At 35.6% G+C, this 17591-nt stretch overlaps 1 protein-coding gene across 1 annotated transcript in view; it reads right to left on the bottom strand.

Moving 5' to 3' along the window:
- Positions 1-17591, bottom strand: part of FREM2 (FRAS1 related extracellular matrix 2) — a 199102-nt gene that overhangs the window by 84007 nt on the left and 97504 nt on the right. Inside the window, exons 5-6 of the mRNA XM_017854164.1 lie at positions 16764-16889; positions 15159-15410 (exon numbers count right to left, since the gene is read on the bottom strand). Of these exons, the coding sequence (XP_017709653.1) occupies positions 15159-15410; positions 16764-16889 (378 nt within the window). The remainder of the gene's footprint in view (positions 1-15158; positions 15411-16763; positions 16890-17591) is intronic.

Raw genomic sequence — 17591 nt, 5'->3', positions numbered from 1 at the left:
AAAAAACTGCCATTCAAGGATACTGTATCTAACTAAATTATCCTTCATAAATGAAGAAGATATAATGTCTTTCCTAGATAAGCAAATGCTGGTTAAATTCATAACCACTAGATTGGCTCTACAAGAAATGTCCAAGAGAGCCTTAAACTGCGAAGTGAAAAGATGACATTCACAGTCATGAAAACACACAAAACTGTAAAACTCATTGGTAAACTAAACTTACAAATGAGGAAAAGAAAGGACTCAAATGATACCACTACAGTAAAACACCAAACCACAATGACAAACAATAAGAGGGAAAGAAAGTAACAAAGAATAGATAAAATAACCAGAAAACAATGAACATTATGACAGTAACAAAGTCTCATATATCAATAATAATTATGAAAGAAAATTGATTAAATTCTCCACTTGAAAGATACAGACTGGCTGAATGAATAAAGAAAAACAATTCAAATATATGCTGCCTATAAGAAATTAACTTTATCTACAAAGACACATATAGATTAAAATACAGTGAGGAAAAAGATATTCCAAGCAAATGGAAACCAAAATAAAATAAGACTAGCTATACTTTTATTAGATAAAGCAGACTTTAAGTCAAAAACAGTAAAAAAGAAAGAGAAAGTCACTATATACTGATAAAGGGATTAATTCAGTAAGAGAATATAACAATCCAAAATACACATGCACCCAAAACTAGAGCACCAACATTCATAAAATAAATATTACTAGGCCTAAAGAAAAACAGACAGCAATACAATAATAGCAAGGGACTTCAACATCCCACTCACAGCACTAAACAGATCATTGAGACAGAAAATCAACAAAGAAATATTAGTTTTAAACTAGACTACAGAACAAATGATCCTAACAGTTTTTTAAATAACATTTTATCCCACAACTGCAGAATATACATTATTCTCATCATTATGTGAAACATGCTTCAGGATAGACCATATGTTAGGCCACAAAACAAGTCTCAACAAATTTTTTAAAAGAAAAATTTCATCAAGTATCTGCTTGGAATAAAATGAGAAATCAACCAACAAGGGACTTTGGAACCTATACAAATACATGAAAATCAAACAACATGCTTCTGAATGACCACTGCAAGGAAAAAATTAAGACAGAAAAAACAATTTCTTGAAACAAATAAAAATGAAAATACATCAACTGTGATACAGCAAAAGCAGCGCTAAGAGAGAAGTTCATAACAATAAATGCCTACATCAAAAATGTAGCAATACTTCAAATAAACAACATAATGAGGCACCTCGGGGAACCAAAAAGCAAGAACAAACCAAGCCTCAAATTAGTAGAAGGAAAGAAATAATAAAGATCAGAACAGAACTGAAGAAAATAGAGACTAAACACACACACACACACACACACACACACACACACACACACGATCTGTTAAACAAAAAATTGGTTCTTTGAAAAGCTAAACCAAATTGATAAACCTCTAGATAGATTAACCAACAACAGATAGAAGACCCAAATAAACAAAATCAGAAAGGAAGAAGGAAACATTGCAACTGAATGACAGAAATACAAATGACCATCAGAGACTATTATGAACAACTACAGACTAACAAACAAACTGGAAAACCTAGAGGAAATGGATAAATTCCTGAAAACATACAACCTCCCAGGATTAAATCAGAAAGAAATAGAAAATCTGAACAGTTCAATAATGTGTGGCAAGATTGAATCAGTAATAAAAAGTCTCCCAACAAAGAAAAGCTTAGGACTTAATAAATTCACTGCAGAATTCTACCAAATGTATAAAGAAGAACTTAATAGTAATTCTTCTAAAACTAGTACAGAATATTGATAAAGAAGGAATTCTTCCAAAATCACTATCAGGACAGTATTACCCTGATTTCAAAACCAAACAAGGACACAATGACAACAATAACAACAAAACTACAGGACAATATCCCTGATAAACATAGATGCAAAAATTCTCATACTAGCACATCAAACCGCACATCAAAAAGATAATACACTGTGATCAAGTGAGATTTAAAACAGAGTTGCAAGGATGGTTCAACATATGCAGATCAATAATCATGACACATCACATCAACAGAATGAAAGACATAAACCATATAATCATCACAGTAGACACAGAAAAGGCATTTGAGAAAATTAAGCTTCCCATCATAATAAAAATGCTCAACAGACTAGGAATGGAAGAAACTTACTTCAAAGTAATAAAGGCCATATGTGACAAACCCACAGCTAACATCATGTTCAACAGGAAAAAGCTGAAAGCCTTTCCTCTAAGATAAAGATCAAGATAAGGATGCCTGCTTTCACCACTCCTATTCAACAAACTACTGAAAGTCCTACCCAGAGCAATCAGGCAAGAGAAAGAAAGAAAAGGAATTCAAATTGGAAGAAAAGTAAGTCAAATTGTCCCTATATTCTGATGACATTATTTTATATCTAGAAAACCCAAAGACTAATGTTGTTGGCTAAACTGGATATCTATATGCAGAAGAATGAAACTGGACCCCTATCTCTCACTACATACAAAAATCAACTCAAGATGGATTAAAGAATAAAATATAAGACTACTATAAAACTACAAAAACTAAAAACTACTATGAAACTGTAAAACTACTAGGAAAAATGGGGTAAAACTTGGGAACATTTGTCTAGGCAAAGATTTTACAGCTAAAACTTCAAAAGCACAGACAGTGAAATGAAAATAGACAAATGAGGCTATATTAAATGAAAAAGCCTCTGCACATCAAAGGAAATGATCAACAGAGTGAAGGGATAAACTATTGAATGAGAGAAAATATTTGCAAACTATTTATCTGACAAGGAAGTAAACTTTAAAATATACATGATATTCAAACAACTCAGCAGTTTAAAAAAAAAATACAAATAATCCCATTAAAAACCAGGATAAGGAGATGATAGATATTTCTCAAAAAAAGACATAGATAGCCAATAGGTATATGAAAATATGCCCAACATCACTAAGCATCAGGGAAATATAAATCAGAATCACAATGAGACAGCATCTTACCCCAGTTAGACTGGCTAATATTAAAAAGACAAAAAATAACAGAAACAGGTGAGGATTCAGACAAAAGAAAACTCACCCCCCTCTTTGTGGAAATGTAAATTAGTACAATCACCATAAAAAACAGTGTGGTAAGCTGGGTGAGGTGGCTTACACCTTTAATACCAGTGCTTTTCAAGGTAAGGTGGGAGGACTGCTTGAGTCAGGAGTTCTAGACCGGCCTGGGCAACATAGAGAGACCCCCATCTCTACAAAAAATTTAAAGAAAACAGCCAGGTGTGGTGGTGTGCACCTGTAATCCTAACTACTCTGGAGGCTGAGGCAGGAAGATTGCTTGAGTCCAAGAGTTCAAGACTGCAGCTATCATCGCACAACTGCACCCCAGCTTGTGAAACATAGCAAAATTCTACCTCAAAAAAAACAAAACAAAACAAAAACAGAAACAAACAAAAAACCCAGAAAAAAAACAGTATAGAAATTTTCAAAAAACTAAAATAGAACTACCGTACTATCCAGCAATCCTAGCACTAGGTGTTTATCCAAAGGAAAAGAAACCTATATATCAAAGGAATACCTGCACTTGTGTGTTCATTGCAGAACTATTTATAATAGCAAATTATATGGAATCATCCTAAGTGTCCATTGACAGATGAATAAAGAAACTATCATGTATACACACAATGGAATACTATCTGGCCACCAAAAAGAATGAAATCATGTCATTTTTCAGTAACATGGTTGGAACTGGAGGTTATTATGTGAAGTGACATAAGCCAGGCATGGAAAAGCAAGATGCTGCATGTCCTCCCTCGTAAGTGGGAGCTGAAGAAACTGATCCCCATTGACATAGAGAATAGAATGACAGATACCAGAGGCTGGGAAGGGTATGTGGATGGGAGTGGGGATAAAGAGAGGCATGTTTGTGAGTACAAACGTGCAATTATATAGAACAAATTAGCCCCAATATTTGATTGTAGACTTGGGTGACTATAGTTAGCAATGATGTATTGTATATTTCAAAGTAGCTGAAAGAGGAGACTAGAGATGTTGCCAGCACACAGAAATGATAAATACTCAAGGTGATGAATACCCCCCAAATATCCTGATCTGATCATTGCACATTCTATGCATGTAACAAATATTCACATGTACCTTATAAATATGTACATTTTTTGTATCAGTAAAAAAAATAAAGAGTTTTTTTTAAAGTTACAAGGGATTCATTTATCTTTAGTCAGGGAATGGTTGTTTGGTTGATTCCTCATCTAGTATACCCATTACCACAGAAAAGAACACAGCAATCAGAAAAAAAAAAAAATGTTGGAAATCCATATGGGACACTTCATCCAGGGTGTACAATAGGCTTGAACATTTTCCCTACTCCAACTGCATAATTTTTAGTGACCGAAATATTGGCTACCCTCAGAAACATCTCCTTTTTGACCAATGTTGACCTATATTTGTTTGGACCATTTTTTTCTAGATTCAGTGCTGATTTCCTCCCTTCAGTGAGGTCATTAGATAATACTTATATTTTAATCCCTTTGAGGAGATTCAGGATTCATTACAGCCTAGTGGTAATGCACATGTTGAGGTAAACAGACCTAAATTTAGGATACATATTCAACATTTCACATTTGTGTGATCTTAAGCAATTTTCTTCAAGTCTCAATTTTTCCATCTATCAAATGGAGAAGATGCTTACACCTATATCATAAAGTTGCTTTGAGGTTTAACTGGATTGATTATTCATGTAAAGTCCTTAGTACATAGTAACGTGGTCAAAAGTGGCAGCTGTTAGTATTGTGTGTGTATTATTGCATATGAATGAAATCTGGCTTTCTCCCCACTGAACTTGGCATTCTTCTCTCCATGTTGAACTGATGAAACTGCACAGACAGTACTGTATAGCTGGCAATGTTTTTATCACGTATAAACAATGTGCATGACAGGCAAAACATCAAGATGTCAATTTCTAAAAAATAAAAATGAAGAAAACACAGGTAAAACTAGTATCCCCATTTTAAACCCATGGAAACTGAAGCTTAGACATTAATAAAATTTGACCAAGAAGCTAGTAAGGTATGAAGCATACCAACAAAGGTGGTCAAAAAGCAAATTCCTCTAAAATGAAGTTCATCTTTCCTATTATTTCAAAAATTGGTGAAATATTTGCACGTGGGAAAGAAAAATACACCAAATAAGCTGGTTAAAATCTTTTAGTAAGCAACAGGAATAAACAATGACATAGCTTGTCACATGCTGAACAGTGCAGATCTAGGCATGCTTTATAAAACTCAGACACTGAGATGTGTTTGGTTCTTAGATTCTTTTTAGCACCTTCTTTGCTGGGATGGTCATACCCTTAATACTGACTATTCTATTCATCATTTCTCATTTTCTGCTTAGCATTCAAGAAGTCTATTCCTTTCTTTTAAATGAGAATTGGTGTAAATCCATCCATATTATGAATCATACGAGGTCCACTTTTGCATGTCTCTTAATTTTATCTTTTCCTAAGATTTTTGTCATTATCCATATAGAGAACTTGTCACAATGCCTCTAGCACAGAACTGTCTAGTGCAGAATTCCTAATCAGGCTTGTATCTTCAGTTGCCTATTTGATATCCCACACTTTGAAGTCAAGCAGGCATTTCTTTCATACTAGCATGCCTTAAATAATTTCATTGTTCTTTATTCCTAAGCCCATTCTACCCTTATTCTCCCTGTCTCAGTGAACTGTACCACTCTTAACCCAACAGCTCTAATTAGAAAACAAAGCATCATCCTTCAGTCTTTCCTGTCCAATAAATTACCACGGCATGCCCGTTCTTCCTCAGCACTATCTCTCAGATGCCACCTGGTCTCTGCATCCTCCTACAACCACCCTGTTCAGGCCACTGTAACTGATCATCTGTGTTGCTCCAACAGCCACATGAGCTCTTCAATCTTTTCTTTGCATTGCAGCCAGAGCAGAGTGATATTTCCAAAATATAAATCTAATTTTGTCATTTTACCTAAAACTTTTTAGGTGTCACCTATTTCTATTGCAAGAATGAAACACAACTCCTTTATATGGCCACAGGACCCTATAAGATTGACTCCTTGCCCTCCTCTCCAAGCTCTTGTTATTCACTTATTTGAGCTCTAGTTTTTTGCTGTATCCAAGCTTTCAATTCCATGGAGGCATCCCATCCACTTAGTCAGCGCACTTGTGAATTTCTCACTTCACAAACACACTTTCCTTATCCCTTCACTGGGATACCTTGATATCATCCTCAAAGTTCAGCCAGAACATATTTTTAAAGAAGTTTTTTCTGAACCTGGTTTAGGAAGGATGTTCTTGTCTTAGTAGAGCACTTATCACATTTATTTTATGCTTGTCTGTTCACTTATCTGTGTACCCCCAAAGTCTGAAAGGTCCATGAATTAAGAGGCCATGGTTCTCTTGTTTGCTGTTGTGTCCTCCGCACCTAGCCATGTGCAGGCACACAGCTGCTCAATTCACAGTTTTTGCATGAATGAGTGATATCAAATTCTCAAAAAATATTTATTGTGAAATAAATCTTTATTAAACTGCAATTCAACATTATCTAGATTCCATCTCATGATTGACTCCAACTAGGAAATCTTTCAAGTGGCAGGTTTCTTCTTTCAAAGAAAAATTTATGCTGTACATTATGAAGTCAAAAACTTCACAGTGTGAATTTATTTCAAATGGAGGGCACTGCTGTATTTGCTTATATTTAATCATTTGATTTCAGCCAAATTTATCATCTACTTTGTTTTATCGTATCCTTAAAAACCTTGCTATAGTGCCTCCTACATTACAGGACTGCAATGAAAATGGAATGATTCTAAAAAATCCCAAATCAAAGTGTTTTGCATAAATTCATGAATATTAGCTGCCTATAGTTGCAAATGTTGTAGTTTTCCCTTATCTGTGGAGGATACATTTCAAGATGCCCCAGTGGATCACCGATGACACAGATAGTACCAAACCCTGTAAAGTACCAAAGCCTGTAAATACTAATAAGTACACACATATAATAAGGTTTAATTTATAAATTTGGCACAGTAAGAGATTAACAACAATTAATAATAAATAACATAGAATAATTATAACAACATATTAAAATAAAAGTTATGGAAATGTGGTCTCTCTCTCAAAATATCTTATTGTTCTCTACTGCAGGTAACTAATAGCATGACAAGGAGGGGACAACTGTATACACTCCAGAGACATTTTGATTCATGGAAAAATTGAAGGGAGTTTTTTAAATATATTTTTTGAGACCGAGTCTTGGTCTGTCGCCCAGGCTGGAGTATGGTGGCGTGATCTCAGCTCACTGCAACCTCTGCCTCCCAGGTTCAAGCAATTCTCCTGCCTCAGCCTCCTGAGTAGCTGGGATTACAGGCACCCGTCACCACACCTGGCTAAGTCTTTTGCATTTTTAGTAGAGACGCAGTTTCACCATGTTGGACAGGCTGGTCTCAAACTCCTGACCTCCAGTGATCTGTCTGCCTCGGCCTCCCAAAGTACTGGGATTACAGGTTTGAGTCACTGTGTCTGGCCTGAAGGGACATTTTTGTTTTCATGGTTCTCTGTATCATTTGTGTTAAGTATATGGTAGATGTAGTGATTTCCAATGACAAACAATAAGGACTTCCCATTAAATGACAAAAAATAGGTTTTGCTACAGTATGGTAAAAAGTAGATGAAGACATGAGGGAAGAAAGATACTACTGGCAAAGTGCACTCACTCTTTACTTGAAGATACTTTCTGGCATTGAAAGTCAAGGAAGTGGTAAGATAGAAGCCAAATGAAATAAATATGATGCTTTTAGCTTTCTGTGCTTGATGTGGCTTGGCTCTGTGTCCCCACCCAAATCTCACCTTGAATTGTACTAATCCCCATGTGACAAGGGCAGGACCAGGTGGAGCCAATTGAATCATGGGGGCAGTTCCCCTGTACTGTTCTTGTGAGAGTGAGTGAGTTCTCAGGAGACCTGATAGTTTTATAAGGGATTTCCCCCTTCGCTTGGCTCTCACCCTCTCCTGCTGCCCTGGGAGGAGCTGCCTTCTGCCATGATTGTAAGTTTCCTGAGGCCTCCCCAGCCATATGGAACTGTGAGTCAATTAAACGTCTTTTCTTTATAAATTACCCAGTTTCAGGTATTTCTTCACAGCAGTGTGAGAGCTGACTAATACAATGCTTTTTGTACTTTTGCATTTATTCTTCATACAGGCACTTTTAGGGATGGTGGCCAAGGTAAGAAAGGGGTGAATAATCAAGATACATGAGAGGTTTTTAAGAAGCAAATTCACATGTGGAAACTGAGTTTCTTGATCTCTCACTTGACCCAATCCTGGCCTAGACTCTTTTCACCTTAGACACCAAAATAGCATATTGACGAAGACAGAGTTGTTCAGATGCTTTCTATTAAAACATAGATTTTTAAATGTGTTGTTGAAGAAGTACTGAATCTATTTTATTCACTGGTTCCAAATTAAATGTGTTGCCTTTCCCCCTTCATTTAATCTCAGTCACTAGCAATCCTTGATGATATATGAGAAGAAAACTCTTTCAGTCATCACCCAGTTTCTCCTGCTTTGCCAAGTGCTCTTGTCCTTTTCACATGGGAGCTTGGTTTACAATGGTAATTTTCTGTGCCCCCTGACACCTTAATGATAAGATTTCATCTATATGAATGATGCATTGTGGGAAACAATACAATGGGATTAATTAAAATAAGACTTCAAATAATCTATTTTGGGCTTGACTTGGATATGTTTCAGTACAATAAAAGAAAAATGGGATTTCCATAATAATTAAATCATTTTGCCAAAAGGTGATGTCTAGAAATTAAAGTTTTTAAGAGCAACTTATCTCACAAAATATTAGCTTGGTGCAAAAGTAATTGCTGTTTTTGCCATTACTTTCAATGTATTGAAATTATTTGTATTATTTGTGTTAAGTATATGGTAGATGTAGTGATTTCCAATGACATTGAAAGTAATGGCAAAAACAGCAATTACTTTTGTACCAACCTAATACAAAGTTTAGGTGCCCCATCTTTGACTCAGCCATGGTATTCCTGACATGAGAACTGATTGTGCAAATGGCAATCTAGTTTGGAAAAGAGTAGTCCATAAGCACCACTGCAGAAAACACTTCTGGACACGTTATTTTCACTCAATAAAAGCTTTTCTAGTGAATTACAACAGCAATATTTTGAAGGGCATACTTGAAAACCTTCCTCTCACAGACTCTACAAATATAATAGAAACTCTTTAAATGGAGGTTTTACAGTAAAGAAATAAATACTCTCACAAGACAGAATTCAAAAAAAAACCCCAGAGTACTAGTGAAATGAACTAATACTGAGTGGGTTACATTTGATCGCCCATCCAGGGACAGGTGATATAAAGTGGAAATTTGAAACTGAAACCCCAAGAATAAAGTCTGGATACCAGAGGACGTGTGTGAGTTAGAATAAAACTCCATCCTCTTATGGAGCTTGCTATTTCTGCCTAAATTATGAATGGGGAAAAATGTCTCAATAGGCCTCTCTAATATACAGATTGGGGGTCCTAATTCACATTATTTGGCATTGGAACTCCTCAAATTAAAAAAAAAATTATATAGAAATTGACCCTAGCAAATATAAAAGCAAAACTGCTCTCAGGGTTTAATCCCTGAACTAGGATTGTATAGACTTTCCGCATATAAAGTCCCATTGAAAGTCAATTTATAAGACAAAATTATGATATGCAAGGAAATGATATACCATAAGCAAGAAGCAGTTGAAGCAAAAAACGTAAGATCTGGACCTTAGATCTTCAGTAATAAAACTGTGCAACAAAGATTATAAAATAAATATCTAAATTATTAAATATGTAAAAAAGAAACTACATGAAGAAAAAAATAAAGCATGATAGAAAGTCAAAGATAAATATATGGAAAAACTCCACACAGATCTTCTCAAAATGCAAGCATAGTTATCAAAATAAATCTCAGTGGATGAGTTAAGTAGCAAATAGATATAGAGAGAATTAGCCAACTAGAAGATAAGTCTGAGGGAAGAACAGAAATTAATAAAATAGGAAATAAAAAGAATAGAAGTTTCCAAAAGAAAAGTCAGAACCAAACATAGCTTAAAAAAAAATCGTATAAAATATACAAACTTCTGGAAAGATAAATTGAAAGAGAAAAGGAAAAGAGAGAGAGAGAGAGAGGATAGAAGAACATTATTAGTAATAAAATGGAGACATAAATGGACATGCAATAGAGACTTTTAAGAATTTTATGATAATTATAATAAATTTACACTATTATTTTGAAAATATAGATAATACATACAACTTTCTTAGGAAAAAATACAGTAATAAAACTTAAGAAGAAATAACCATTTAAGAAAGCCAAACAATGGGCCAAAATCTAGCTACATATATACAGGTAGATTTATAATTTTACCAAACCTACAAAATTAAATTATCTCAATCTTATTTGAAGTTTACAGATTAAAGAAACAAGGAAGATAGTACCTCAACTCAATTAATGAAGCCATTATAAACTTGATTCTATAAACAAACAGATTTAAAGCCCCATATACATGCAAAGATACTAAAATGAAATACGCTTTTTTTTTTTTTTTTTAGACGGAGTCTCTATGGCCCAGGCTGGAGTGCAGTGGCGCTACCTCAGCTCACTGCAAGCTCCGCCTCCCGGGTTCACGCCATTCTCCTGCCTCAACCTCCCCAGTAGCTGGGACTACAGGCGCCGGCCACCGCGCCCGGCTAATTTTTTTGTATTTTTTAGTAGAGACAGGGTTTCACTGTGGTCTCGATCTCCTGACCTCGTGATCTGCCTGACTTGGCCTCCCAAAGTGCTGGGATTACAGGCGTGAGCCACCGCGCCCGGCCCTAAAATGAAATATTCTTAAATTTAATCCAGCAATTTATAAAATTATGTCATGAACAAGTAAGTTTCTTCAAGCATATATGGGTGGTTTAACACTAGTAAATCTAAAAATGCAATTAGTTACACTAACAGATTGAAAGGAAAGATTATGTAATACATTCAATAAATGCAGAAATTTTTATGTTTAATACTTACTCCTGATAAAATCTCTTCTCAAACTAAATGTTTTCTTAACCTGATAAAATGTTACTAGAATCTTATAGTATACATTATTTTAAATGGGGGACGATTATAAGATTTTCCTTTTCAATGATAAAAAGACAAAAATGCCTGCTCTACTACATCCATCCGACATTATACTAATGGGCACAATATGACAAAATAAATATGAAAAATGATGTTAAGAATTGTGAAAGAAAAGACAAACTGTGATGAGTGAATGAAAAGAAATGATTGAGCTCTAGGTGCAGGGCAGGACCTAGGGACTGTAAGTCAATATTGTCAATTCTATAAAGGGTTGACATTCGGTATCGTAGCTATTTCTTAAGTAACAGAAGATCTTCTGAGAGTATTTTTCACTAAAGTGCTATAAATCATCATTTAGTCAGTAAGGTAGTCTCTGAAACACTCAACCAACAGGATTCTGTGGGGACGCAACAGTGGATAAGGTACAGTATTAATAGATAAACCACCCCAAACTTATGTCTTACTAAATTTCTTATTGAATGGAATATTAAACTGGATAACTGCAACTTTAATCTCAGAGTGAAGATTAAGCCTCGAGGTGAGCTTGTGCCATCTGCTATGTTAAGCAGTCCAAGGAATAATTCCTTCTGGTAGGTCATAATGATCTCACTGAAAGCTTCTGAAGACTTGAAAATATAGCCCTCAAAGAGCTGTAAACTGGGTTTATTTTGCTAGTGTTATTTCAAGTAACTGTAAAGAAAGAAAATAACCCTCTAAATGAGTGCCAGGATATGAAAGATGTGGTTTATCCACAGTAGAGGCCCTAATGGGCTTGTCTCATCTCCTCTTTTCAGTACTGTTCTTTTCTTTCTTCTTTAGATATGATGTGCCTTCATTTTCTCTCTTAATTTCTTGGTTTGTCCTGTTCTTACTCCTCAGTCTGTCTTTGATTTGCTCTCATGAGACCTACCCTCCCTGTGTGCCATCTCCTTTGTTCCTCCTCTTTTCTTTCTCCTTTTCCTTATCCTGTGACTAGAATGACCGTTGCATTTTTAAGAAAATAATTGCAATATTTGTTGAATAACATTACTAAATATTGCTCTTAATTAGGAAATAAGTTTAATCTTTCTAGACTTCTTAATCATTACACTACCAGAAGAGATTAAACCACACTTACTTATTTTTTTCTTTTTAGTGCATTATTGGCTTTTGATTGGGGAAAGTGGAAGGTGCCTGTCTTCCTGTTGATGGTAAAGTTTGCTGTCAACACTTTTGGGTTTCGTGCTGAGAAAAGGTGTGGTAGGAGGTTAGGAAAGGTTAAACTGGTGGCAATGGAAACCAAGGTATGGGTAGGATGAGATAGAGGCTGTGAGAAGTTTATTATAATCTACATCTGAGATGAAAAGGGTCTGTCTAAACTATAGTAGTGATGTTAGAAGTGGAAGGTAAATGACAGATGGGAGAAAGCAGAGCAGTATGCACAGGACTTTTGATTTACTGAACAGTGGTTGAGTGAATGAAGAAGGAGTGGCAATAATCACCAAAAGCATTCCTGACAAACCGCTGGTCTAACGTCTGCATGGTACTCAGTACCCTCAAAATCAAAGTCCATGGCACCCAGATTTACCAGCCCTGTGTTCTGGGGTAAATAATTTTCTGGGCTTTTGCTACCCCACTTATAATGCCACTTGCCCTGTCTACATTAGTGAATTGTGAAGCTCTGATAAGACACTGACAATACTAAGATGTTCTATGAATATTATACGATGGGATCGTACCAATGGTTCCTCAACTTCATTACCACTAGAGACACGTTTTAAAGGCTGAGTGATAGCATGGAAAGGTCGTGATTTGGGGGCCATGATACTGGCTTTGCTGTGTACTAGCTTCATAAGTTCAAGTTAATCAGCAAGTCTCTCTAAGTCTCAGTCTTGGCATCTGTAAAATAGGGATAATGGTATCATCCTTCATTTTGCAGATTTAGAGATACATTTGTGAAAATGCCTGGCACTTAATAAATAAGTGGTTTTTTTTCTGTACTTTCATTTTTTTTCTGCATGTGCATCCCATATCAATCCATACAGGAAAGATTTCTTTTTTTTTTTTTGCCAACAAAACAAACTGAACTAACGTAAACATGAATTACGTCTTATATTTTTAAATTAGACCTACCTCTTTCTACCTGTAACAATTGACAGATTATCTAAAGAGCAGATAGGCATTTAGCATGGACTATTAGATTTTTTGGACTATATTCAAAATATTGGCTCTTTCTTCAAAATAAAATAAAATTTCTGTACTTTAAATACAGAATAGAACTTTTATTACACTGATAAATTAAGGCAGCAGTTAAAAATATTAGAGCAGTTTATACTTATAGGGTATTATATACATTTAAGGTAGAATCAAGCCTTTCAATACCTCTTGATAAAAGAATTCCTAATTTTTGGTGTTTTCAAACATTTTCAGTAAAAACACAGATGTTGTTATATATTTTACAGAATTGTTAGGATGATAAAGCACAATGATATACAAAGGTAGCAGAAGCTGGGAAGGGAGGAGAGATTGGGGGGTCAGGGAGGAGATTAGGCAAAGGACACAAAATTACAGCTAGATAAGAGGAGCAAGTTCTGGTTTTCTATACCACTGTAGGATGACTCTAGTTAACAATAATACATTATATAGCTTCAACTAGCTACAAGGATATTGAAAGTTCCCAACACAAAGAAATGATACTTGTTTAACATGATGGACATGCTAATTATGCTGATCTGATCTATTTTATATGTCTAAACATCATTACGTACCCCATGAATATACATAATTATTTGTCAATGTAAAACCAAAATAAAATAAACCAAAAACAATTTAAAAACCAAAATAAGACAAACCAAACAGAAATGGCAGAAACTAGAAGAAATTTTAACAACATACAGTAAAAGGTATAATATCTATTATTCTCACAGCTACTATAAATCAGTAAGAAAATCAATTTGTATAAAGACAATGCAAAGAAATACGAAGATCCAATAAATCTATGCAAAGGTCTTTTTAAAAAAAATATACAGAGGAGCCAGTACCCATGCCTGGCACAGAGTATAGGCTCATAAGACACATTACCATGTTCACTTCTCACATGCTTTGCCATTTAACTATCAAAGACCTTTCCTAGTAGATTATTTTCAACTTCCTGAGTTTGGTCTTTTGACTGTCCTCCAGCTTCTTTCCAAACTGAAAGAATCATCCCCCGTGTCTTCCTCTTTCTTCTACCAGGAGGAAAATTTCAAGGGGGAAAGAAAACCAGCCAGGGTTAGGGAGTCCCATCTCTCAGTTTACTGCTCTCTGCTTTACTTACAACACTACTCACAATCTTTTCTTTTGCTCTCTCTATCCACACAAAAAAGTACAAACTGTTTCTTGAACTGGGGAGATTAAGATCCTTTTGCTCCCTTCTCTATTTCTACTTCACGACAATTTAGTTTCTCTGGGGAAGAATGATCTAGCATATTCCCTCCCTCCAATTTGGGGCAGAGTGGCTTGTTGGATTTAATTTTCCATATGTTTACTAGTTATTCATTTAACAGCCTTGTCTGACAGGTTTCTTTGAGAAAACGGTTTCAAACACTGAGATTAAAGTTACAAAATATAAGCTTTTAAAAGCAAAACAAAACAAAAAACCAAGAAGGAAATAAATTAGATTTCAATTCTTCACCACGAAATGTCAAAAGTTTAATCACCTGATGGTAAAAGGCATGGTGAAAGAAACTGCACAGGGGAAAAAAAACACACATAGTTGTGACTTTTTCCCTTTAGAAACATTAAATCAAGGAAGACAAACCGACAGACGCAGCCAACTTTGAAACCTAATCCGATGAAAAAACCAAACATAAAATAAATGTGTATATTATCATTGTTTTAAATTCCCATTTTTTCTGTCTAGAAAGTTGTTCCTCATGTTGATCTTCCCGGCAAGAAGAATTTTCAAGTAATTTAGTACTCACCATCATCTTTGTCAGGAACGATTGTAACCTGAGCCCCTGGGAACTCTGATCCGATTCTCCCCCCCATGGGCATACTCAGAAGGACATGGAAGGTTTCCTCCTCCTCGTACAAGGAGTCATCAATTATGACTATCCGACACAGTTTCTCTCGTTCATCTTTGTCAAAGTGGACAACACTGGTATGGTCCTCAGGCCTGGATATGTAATCAGAGTAAGACAACACGGAAGTCGGCACAGTTCCAGTTGCTGTTCCTGGAAGCAGAGAGAATTCAAAAGATTTTTATGCAGAACATAAGACAAAGATATTTCCAGACACAATTATTTTCATACACAGCATTTTAATGGTCAGTTGTAGACATGAACACCCCTAGAATTGCAATAGTAACTACATACTGTTCTAGTATCATGAGTTAACTTGAGAGTGACCTCAAACCTATACACCTATAAGGAATATTACATTTCAAGTGTTCTCTCCTGTCTTTCCTGTCAATGGTCTTAGATCATCACAGTGTTACAAATTAATAGCCCCCACTATTCAAACGCTTACTATGCACAGGCAAAGTGCCAAGTGCTTCACATACTTGTCTTCTTAATCCTCTCAACCACTCTACCCGGCTTTACACATTTGGTAACTGAGGTTTTCAGAAGTTGAACCACTTGGTCTGGGACCCAGAGTCCAAGGCTGGTCCTGAAGTTGACTTTTTTTTTTTTGAGACGGAGTTTCGCTCTGTTGCTCAGGCTGGAATGCAATGGCGTGATCCTCGCTCACTGCAACCTCCACCTCCCAGGTTCAAGCAATTCTTCTTCCTTAGCCTCCTGAGTAGTTGGGATTACAGGCGCATGCGCGCCACCATGCCCAGTTAATTTTTGTATTTTTAGTAGAGGCGGGGTTTCACCATGTCGATCAGACTGGTTGTGAACTCCAGACCTTGTGGCCCACCTGACTCGGCCTCCCAAAGTGCTGGGATTACAGGCATGAGCCACCGAGCCCGGACTCTGAAGTCGGCTTTTAATCACTCTTCTGTACTGCCTTTCAAATCACATATCCATGAATGAAAATTTTAGCAAAGGTCTACTCTGATATCAGTATATATAACCATTGGTTTTGTATTTTTAGAAAATCTGCTTATTTTCTAGAAAGGTGTTTAGTATATTAGTGAATATTATGTATTAATTTTAATTTTGTATTATATAAAATCACCTTCCATAGGATATTTGCTCATGAGCTAAACAAACATTTTGATATTTCTTTGAAATGAGTTTCAAACTGGTTTTAAATTAGTTTCTTTTCCTTGGGCATGCATCATTTTGCCTCTTTTTTTTTTTTTAATAGTAACCCATTTCTACTTGAGCAGGCTTGGGTGGGCTTTAGTTTCTTATAATCCAAAAAGCCTTGAGTATTGCAGTAAGTGACCAAATGAAATCAGAAAGAGGACTCCTCAAAGGAGAAATCCTGAAGAAAGACTTCTAAATAAATCCTTTTCTGTATCTATGGAAAATTAATAAAGTATACCCTTCATGGCAAAATGTTATGGTTCCAATATGTCAAAAAGGCTTATTTATATCTTTTGGGAGTTATCTTAGTTTTTTGGCAAATCGAGCTACCTTGTTGGGTATAACAGACCACCATTAACTCCTGGCTCACATCTCCACGCCTCCGGATGGGAATGAACAGCTCACCAACATCTTCTTCAATGGAGTATTTGGACTGGGGAATAAATACAGTTGATTCTAAAGAGAAAACACAATTGCAGGCATTATTTTTGTCTGAGCTTCTTACCTCTGAAACAACCATACAGAATTAAAATTTCTCTAATGATTGATTTTTCCCCCCTTGAATATTCTTTAGAATAACATAGTGAGAGGAAAGGGAGGAAGGAGAGGAGAAAAGAAGTGGGTATAAAGGGTATAGGATCTGGGCCAGTGAATTCTGAAATCTAAAAACAAAACCCAACATGGCTTTTATCGCCAGTCATTGCTTTCTTCTAAATTAATAAGTCATGCTGACACAGTTTTTATCTAACTTTGTTCTCTTGGCACACATTAACAGCTTCCAGTGGAGTACAATTTGACAGTTAGAAATGACCTCAAACATCATCTTATCCCATCTCCCACTTTGCAGATGAGGAAACTGAGGTTCATGCAGTTGAACTTATTTGCCAATAGCTAGCGAAGTCAGGATTAGAGCTCAGATCTTGAAATGTCTGTTCTCTTGTTCTTTTCATCCACAGTGTGTTCTTCTTGAACAATTCATGATTAAAATTACAATAATGCATTGTTCAACATTTTAAAAAACAGCTGTTCCCTTAGAATTGATAAATCCGTTTATCAGCTATAAGGAATATTTCTGTGGCTCCCTTTTACTCCTGGCAGAATAACATATACAACATTACCATTTATTCTTTTTTTAACACAGTCAAAGGGCATGCTGAA

This window comes from Rhinopithecus bieti, unplaced genomic scaffold (assembly GCF_001698545.2).
Source record: "Rhinopithecus bieti isolate Rb0 unplaced genomic scaffold, ASM169854v2 scaffold_35538, whole genome shotgun sequence".
Lineage (NCBI taxonomy): Eukaryota > Metazoa > Chordata > Mammalia > Primates > Cercopithecidae > Rhinopithecus > Rhinopithecus bieti.
The sequence above is the reverse complement of the archived record's forward strand: the minus strand, read 5'-3'. Positions and strand labels throughout refer to the sequence as shown.